This window comes from Sphaerulina musiva (genome assembly GCF_000320565.1).
Source record: "Sphaerulina musiva SO2202 unplaced genomic scaffold SEPMUscaffold_9, whole genome shotgun sequence".
In the NCBI taxonomy this organism is placed as follows: domain Eukaryota; kingdom Fungi; phylum Ascomycota; class Dothideomycetes; order Mycosphaerellales; family Mycosphaerellaceae; genus Sphaerulina; species Sphaerulina musiva.
Genome location: NW_016017391.1, coordinates 953745 through 961765, shown reverse-complemented (window position 1 = coordinate 961765; position 8021 = coordinate 953745). Strand labels below are relative to the sequence as shown.

Genomic DNA, 8021 nt, shown 5'->3' with positions numbered 1-8021 from the left:
CCCCCCCCTTCCCCCTCCTTTGGGCCTTTGGGATCGTTCCAGCCTGATGTTCCTGGCATAAATTCTCATCATCCTCCTGGTCGTGTTTTCTCTCCTTGTCCACTGTGCAGTACCTGATCGCCGTGGGTCAAGGATGATTAGAGATATCAATATCATCAAGTGACAATGCGGAAGGGATAGGGACGGTAAAGAAAACTGAGATAGGCGCGGAAGGCATGCATACATACCTTACCTGTCATTCAGGTACTGGTCGCAAAAAAGGGCTTTCTAACAGCAGTATGATGAATCACAGTAAATCAATCACACAACAAGTGAATTGGATTCTTTTTGGCTACAGTAGTAGCAGCAGTAGCAGCATGCTAGCACCTGCTTTGCGACAAGAAGAAAGAACAGAACAAAAACATTTGGCCGATCCCTTCTTCTACCTCTCGCGTGCTAACATGGGAGGGACATTGATTTGCAGCGGTGTACGTTTGGTAGGGGCCTGGTCCCTGGTATGACCATTCATCTTCCCTTTTCTCTCTCTTTCTTTCTCTCGCTCTCTTTACAACCTGACCAAATCGTCTTAGTGGCAAAAGGGGAGAGAGAGAGAGATCTCTGATGATCATCTCTCTCTCTTTCTCTCTCTCCATGCCTGCCCCCCACCCCAGTTTAGTTAGTCACCTACCTTTTTCAAAGCTGCTGCCATCTCCATTTCACTAAGGTATATACTATTTTAGCGTAAACTGGGAAATTCACTCCGGCGGTGTCTTCGGTGTTTATCATATATTTTCTTATTACCTACCCTATGTATACTGTACCTATTCGTCTCGTACCTCCCAGGTTTCCGGTAGATCCTCTCTCCTAAAAGTCACAAGACAATAAATTACCTCCTAGTGTTGGTTCAAACTACCTCCCCAAAAAAGAAAGTGATGCTAAATTCTGATGATGCTATCTACATAGTGCCACTGCTCTGGGCTGGGCTGGGGACCACAAGCTACCTGTATCTTTCGCATACAGCTCCGTCATCCTGCACCGCCGCCCATCCATTCGCATCGCCAGATAAAAAACAAAAAGGTCGTTTGTGCGACACGTGGGACCTATAGTAGCTTGCCGGCGATTGCGGAGGCAAGGGTCCATGTATTTCCCTCTCTTCCCCCCCTTCCCGTGGGAGTGAAGCAGCCAGCGGCCAGCGGTAGGTACTCTGCATCCAACAACCCAGCACCTGTCCCGCCGAATCCGTTTCGGTAGTACCGGGTAGAGAGAAGCTGCTCGCACGAGATTCCCCATTTTGAAATGATGAGTTGGAGCCTGGTCTGGTGATGATGATGATGATGATGATGGAGCTTGGGTCGTTTTCTTACTTGGGTACTTACTAGTTACTAGTTACTACTGTACTGTACTGTACCTATGTATTACAGAGCGAGACCAGTTCCAGATGCTACCGCCCGAAGTAGATTCACAGACAGACAAACAGACAAGACAAGACAAGACAGGTCCCGTCTAGACCAGGTCCTACAAGTACCTGTGCCTGTACCTGTACCTGTATCTATCACAGTCGTCCCGTTTCCCCCTCGTATGCGATGCAGAACAGTCGGCGTTTCTGACAGAGTATGACATGGTCGGTGTCTCCTACCTCAAGCTACCTCAAGCTACCTCCGACCTGCCAGTATGTACCCGGTGACTTTGTGTACTATACCCGTACCAGACTACCAAGCAAGCAAGCAAGCAAGCAAGCAATCAGTTTTTTGGCTGCCATCGATCGGCTTCTACCGGTCTCGTAAGCATGTACTGTATGTACGTTCAAGACATGTGTGTGTGTGTGTGTGAACTCCTGTATCCCAGTCAACATTCCCAACAAACACCCTATTCGGCCGGCCGACCGCCGCCGTACAGGATGTTTTGTTTGTTGGTTGCCCGGCAGACTAGGCTAAAATGTATGTAGGTAAAATTGGATGAGTGAAGCATATCTTCTTCTTTTTGACAAGTACAGTAACAGTAGCCTGGTAGTTGATACACTGATGATGAGTATGTTTTAGGATCCGCTGGATATTTTACCTACTAGGTACATGTATCTCATCTTTCTTTATTTTATCTTTTTTGCTCATCAACATGAGGTATCCTATCTTATCATATCCTTCCAATTCCTTCCATACGAAGCCGACCGAGAGTAGTAGTCCCGTAATCGGCAAGTTACGTACTAGCACGAACCCTTCACGCGGCGGTGGAATTTGTTGTTGTTATTATTATCATGGACTGGACGGGCATTTAATGAAGAGATCGGTATATTGGAATTCTCACGTGCTTCATTTCCTACATTAGACGAGATTTTTTGGCAGAAGATATATTCTACAGTGAAAAAAAGGTAGGAGGAGTACAGAGGACAGGAGTAGAACTAGAACGTCGGGAGTAGATACAGTTACATATAGGTAAATGGGAGCTGTCGAGTCAGTAGACCAAAAAGAAAAAAAAAAGACGCCATCCAGACTCGCGCTTGCATATGTTACCCACGACGACGTTGTTCGCACGTGGCGTTTAAGTCCTGGCCCGGATCTGTCTCGCATCGCTACACAACTCTCGTCAGATCGCATACACGATGCCGTACGGTTTCGCATTGGGATGGAGGGGGGGGGGGAGGGGGGCAGGAAAAAAAAGGTCGTCGAATCGGAGGCTATTATTTCTTACTATTATTACTCGCGTTTCCGGAGGGAACCTTGGAGGTTTAGAGGCACTAACTAACTAGGTAGGTCAGGTAGGTCAGGTAAGGTAGCTAGGTAGTCCACAGTGCACTACTGAGAGAGAAGTGCGGCCCAAGGGAAAAGAGGGAAAAGAAGGAAAAAGAGGTTAGAAGCCTGAAGCCTGAAGCCGATGAGCTGATTGAATTGATGATCATTACCGCACGTGCACCAACAAAACTGTCCTATGACTCCCCCTATCCCTACCACCCTTACCCTTCCCGTCACCCTTTCACTCTTGGGATCCCTTCGAAGACGCCAAATGATTCTCGAATTATTATCCGAAAGCGGGAGCCGAGCATAGGCAATGAATCCATAGTAGGCTCCATTTCATTATACATTGGGACTCCGATGGGAGTCTGGAGATGGGATTGAGATTCCGATTATTATTATATTGCCCGTATCGCTTCTCATCTCGATGCTCACCGTGGATCGGGGACCGCCGCGGCCTTTTGGTCGACGAAGTTTGTATTACCTCTCCACATTTAGCCTGTATCGCACGCACCGCACCGCATTTTCACATCATCATCATATGCCCAAAAAAGCGCACTTGCAGACGTGACATGGCCGTGATCTTTGCATACCATTTTTCGCTGTCGATACCGCGCATGCTGACTATATATGTGCTTTTTTTTTGGTTTTTGCGAGGCTGATTTGAGAGAGAGAATGTGTGTGTGTGCGTGCGTGTGTCAAAAGAAAGGACCTTCCCTTCTCCCACGGGCGATCGATAGATCCTTGCCACGTCGCCGAGATGCTGGAGCGAAGCTACGACTGGCGGACGCGCTACGTTTCGCCCTACCTCTTCGATTCGTGGGCGGGCCGCAGTCCTTCGGCACTTGCTACGAACCCTCACGAGCGTTGGCACGTCAAAAAAATCACTATTCTGTCATGTCAACACTGGGAATTAGGAAGGCTCCCGCTCGCCGGCGATGCTGGCCACTTCAAGATGAGAATGGATAATTTGGATATCACCGCCCGTCGTGACATCCCCCCTGGTGTCCCCGTTATCGACGATATATGGACCAGGAGCACGAGGCACTGCTGCACTGGGCAGCTCCAGGGACCGACCGTACCGTACGTACCAGTAGTAGGTACTTCTGTAGGCTGTAGCCTGTGCTGCAGGCAGAAGCGGCCAGCACGCAGCACGCTGTGAATGATGTACGTACCTAACCATGAGAATAATCCATGAATACCCTCCCCTCCTCATCCCCCCCCCCTCCCCCCCCCCCCCTCCCCCGTCTTCCCTGTCCTCCCCTACCCTACCCTACCCTACAGTACCCTACCCATGTTCCAGCACGGCCGCCGGTTCCCTAGCCAGTTCTACTAGTCGACTTGGGCCGCCGACGAGCATGTTTGGGCTTATTATTCGGGCAAGCGCATGTGCCTGCGCCCACCCACTGACGACGGTCTTAATACCGGGGGGTCCCTAGAAGAGGACTCGCTGTGAAAGGTCGGTTTGAGCAGGGTCAAAGAGAACCCGCGTCACAGGCTGCACAACGAAGATCCTAGCGCAGAGTCCGAGAGCCTTGTCCGGTCGCCCAGTATCCTAGGTCGATGGTTCGATGGTAGCAGCTCTGTCGGAGCCGCAAATAATAACTATTCGCTGGTTGGCGCGTCTGAAGCGAAAAAAAGAGAGAAGCGCGCGAGAGAGTCTGAGAGTCTGAGAGAGAGAGAGAGAGAGCCTGCTCGAGAGTCTGAGAGAGCGAGCCAGCCAACCAGCCAGCCAGCGAAAGAAGGTCTTGTCTGCCAGTCTGGTTGCTTGCTTGCTTGCTTGCCTTGCGCCTTGCCTCGTCGTCAGAAATAGGGCGCTGCCGTCACGCACTATACTTACATCTACCTACCTCCCGAATCTCTGTACGACCGACCACCAGTGATCTGCGAACACTAGTCCGTTGACACTGCGTCTTCGTCTCTTCGCATCCTGCAGGCTGGGGAGTCTGCTGATACCAACAGCACATAATGACCTCCGGACCACCTGAATCTACGACGACAGGTTATGCTCCCAACGAGTCACGGAGGGCCGCCGCTTTACCATCTCGGATTGAGGAACCATTCGCCCGACAGTACGTTGTCTCTGCCCTGCCCTGCGCTGCACTGCGCTGCGCTGCGCTGCCCCCCTCCACTGTGCCCGAGCTGCGTGTCACTAACGTTGGTGTTTCCCATTATTATAGGCAGAGACTACAGGACAGAGATCCGTGGGCTGCTTCGCGCCCAGCGCCAGCCCTCAGGTATGCCAACACTCATCCAGGAGCCATTCCTACGACGCATACTCAGAGCTTGAAAAGTTTCCCTCCCCCACCCGGCCTGCCTTCAGGAAATCGCAGTGCGCCCGGTTACCCGCCCTTCGCCTCGACCCAACAAGCACAACGCTGGGCCCGAGAGGAATGGTCGAGCCGACCAGCAGCACCACCCTACCAAGACCTCCCACTCCTCTCTGGCTGGGCCTCATCGCCCCTCACGGCCCAGTTCCAAACCTCGCAAACGCCGATGCCTCCCGCAGGCGGTGACCGGAGTCCCCAGTCGGGCTATGCTGCGTACGGAAGCGCGTGGCCAGGAGCAGCTCTCCGCCGTAGCTCTTCGGAAGAAGCGAGGAACAGTCCGCTGGTTGGTGCACTCTATGGTGGTGGAGAGATGATGTCCAATAATACACTCAGCTTACAACAATCAAAGAACTTCCCCCAACGACGACCCTCGAACCGGGACGAATTCGACGGACCGTCGCAACTGCTCGAGAAGCCGGAAGACAACGGCGTCGAGCCCAAGGAAGAGGACCTTCCCCAGCTCCCGATTACGTTATATGCCCAAGAACAGGACGAGATCCTCTCGAAAGTGAACGACAGACTTTCCCAGTGTGCATTCGACTTTGTTGCCAAATACCAGTTCCCCGTCCCCATTGAGCCCGACAAGCGACCAGTACGAGTACCAGGAGACCGAGAGTGGTCGGAGTGGGTGTACCTGCTCAAGCGACTAGCGACCAAGAGACGCATCCCAGCACGAGTGCTCTACAATGGTCAAATCAAACAGCTAATCACGATTCTCGAGAATAGCTTGGAAATGAGACATGCGGCCAAGCATCAGTCTCGGCCGCTCAAGGACGACAGAAACATTCTCCAGCTGATTAGCTCTGGCCTGCAAGTGGCCAAGATTCTCAAGGATGCCCCAGCAATGCAATACCTCGACAGTCTGTACATTCAGACCGAACGGCTGATTCAGAGCCGTAGAGCACCAGCGCCATCGCCGTTCAACTCGTCCATGTAACAGCGAAAGACGACGACGAGAACAATACCAATAACAACAACAAGTGCAAGTACAAGTACAATAACAACAACGCAAAGAAAGATTATTTCTCAGAAAGGGACACAGACCAGGGTTTTGGTTTAGTAGTAGATGATACGAGAAGACAGAGAGCGTGGGAGAAAGCGAGAGAGAGAGCGAGACAGAGAGCGAGAAACCTCTTATCTCCCTCTCTTATGTTTTCTCTCTCCCTCTCTCTCAAATGGTTTCGGAACGGGGCTTTTGTCATCAGCTTTTTTCCCCCAAAGACAAAGGCAAACGCAAAGTGGGGAGAAGGGGCAGCGGGGTGTGATTTGGGAAGGCAAGGGGTGGGGGAGGGTGAAGGGAGGGAAAAGAGAAGCAAGTGGCCAGTACACGAGAACGAGAGCAAATTTCAAAGCCAAACATCCCAAGGGAGGAGAAAAAGAAAGGAGAGAGCAAAAACTACTGGGGCACAACTTTTTTCTTTTTCTTTTTCTTTTCTTCTTTTCTTTTCTTCTGTTTTGGAGAGAGTAGCAAAGCACGATTTTTACGGGATTGTGCTACAATCAGGGTCAGTCAAGTCAAGTCAAGTCAAGTCAGACAAGAAGAAGAAGAGCAGGGAGAGCAGAGAGCGAGAGAGAGAGAAGAGGGAGAAGAGGGAGGCAGGGGTTGTCTGTACGTGTGCGCGTATTTCTGTGTGTTTGTGAGTGTGTGTGTGTCTGAGCACAAGGTCGATTTCGGAAGGAGGGAGGGAGATATGCTGCTGTGTGTATATGTTCAAAGAAGGCCCATCCCCCACCCCCCAAGTAAACGTCGGCTTCTTCGCACGAAATTATTATCGACTCTTTTTTATTTTTTAATGTGTATTCTTATTCTTTAGTATTTTGTGGGCAATTATATGCGGCGGGAGCAAAAATTCTAAATGGCGGGAGGCCAAATTTCTTCCTTCACTACCTCCTACTGCCTCCCTACTTTTGATAGAACTGAGACAAGACAAGGTCCCTAGGCAATCAAGTGATCGAGACGGAGACGGAGACGGAGACGGAGACGGAGACGGAGATGGAGGTGGAGGTGGAGATGGAGGTGGAGATGGAGATGGAGATGGAGATGGAGATGGAGATGGAGACAGGCACTACGCGATCGGTACTGCGCGATGGGTACTGCGCGATAGGCGTAATAGACACTGCGCACGCGATGGACACCGCGCGATCGACCGCGTAATGGACGCCGCCTAATAGACACTGCGCAATAGACACCTCGCAATAGACACCGCGCGATGGACACCGCGCGATATAGATACGCGTGCCTTAGGCAAACTTGACCTCCCGCCATTTAGAATTTTTGCTCCCGCCGCATATAATTCCCCTATTTTGTGGTCTTCTCTTTTCCTTTTCGCTTTCACGTTTCACTTGTTCATTTGTTAAGTATTGTAAGTATTGTTCACTTGTGAGTATTGTTCACTTGTGAGGGTTATTCACTTGTGCGGGTTGTTCACTTGTGCGGGTTGTTCACTTGTGAGGGTTGTTCACTTGTGAGGGTTGTTCACTTGTGAGGGTTGTTCACTTGTGCGTGTTGTTCACTTGTGAGTGTTGTTCACTTGCCTCACTTATTGAGTGTTGTTGCGTGATTTACTTAGTACTTTTTAGGAGGTTGTAGGAGAAGAGGGAGAAGAAGAAGAAGAAGAAGAAGAAGAAGAAGAGGGAGATTAACTACAGCAGGCAGGCAGGCAGGGTTCTTCTTCCTCCTCTTCTATCTAGAGGAGAGGGAGAGGGGACTATAACCGTGACTATAACTTATAACTTTGCACTTGGAAGATGAAGATGAAGATGAAGAAGACGATGATGATGATGATGATGAAGAATGTTATAGAGAAGATGCAGAGGCAGAGGCAGAGGCAGAGGCAGAGCAAAGAAGAAGAAGAAGGGAAACACTTAGGTAGGTAGGTAGGTAGGTATAGAAAGTCCTAGAGAGAGAGACAAAGAGAGAGAGAGAGAGAGAGAGAGAGAGAGAGAGAGAGAGAGAGAGAGAGAGAGAGAGAAGAAGAAGAAGAAG

General features: G+C 50.5%; 2 protein-coding genes across 2 annotated transcripts; both read left to right on the top strand.

The window, feature by feature from the left end:
• The first annotated feature begins 3358 nt into the window (after positions 1–3358).
• On the top strand, positions 3359–3872 carry SEPMUDRAFT_151110 (uncharacterized protein). Its single transcript, XM_016906603.1, has one exon. It carries the CDS (start codon positions 3466–3468, stop codon positions 3865–3867), a length of 402 nt encoding a protein of 133 aa, XP_016758168.1. The 5' UTR covers positions 3359–3465; the 3' UTR covers positions 3868–3872.
• A 560-nt stretch (positions 3873–4432) lies between these two features.
• Positions 4433–6125, top strand: SEPMUDRAFT_151108 (uncharacterized protein). Its single transcript, XM_016906602.1, has 3 exons — positions 4433–4777; positions 4886–4942; positions 5000–6125. The coding sequence occupies exons 1-3, from the start codon at positions 4674–4676 to the stop codon at positions 5970–5972; spliced, it is 1134 nt and encodes a 377-aa protein (XP_016758167.1). The 5' UTR covers positions 4433–4673; the 3' UTR covers positions 5973–6125.
• The last annotated feature ends 1896 nt before the right edge of the window (positions 6126–8021 follow it).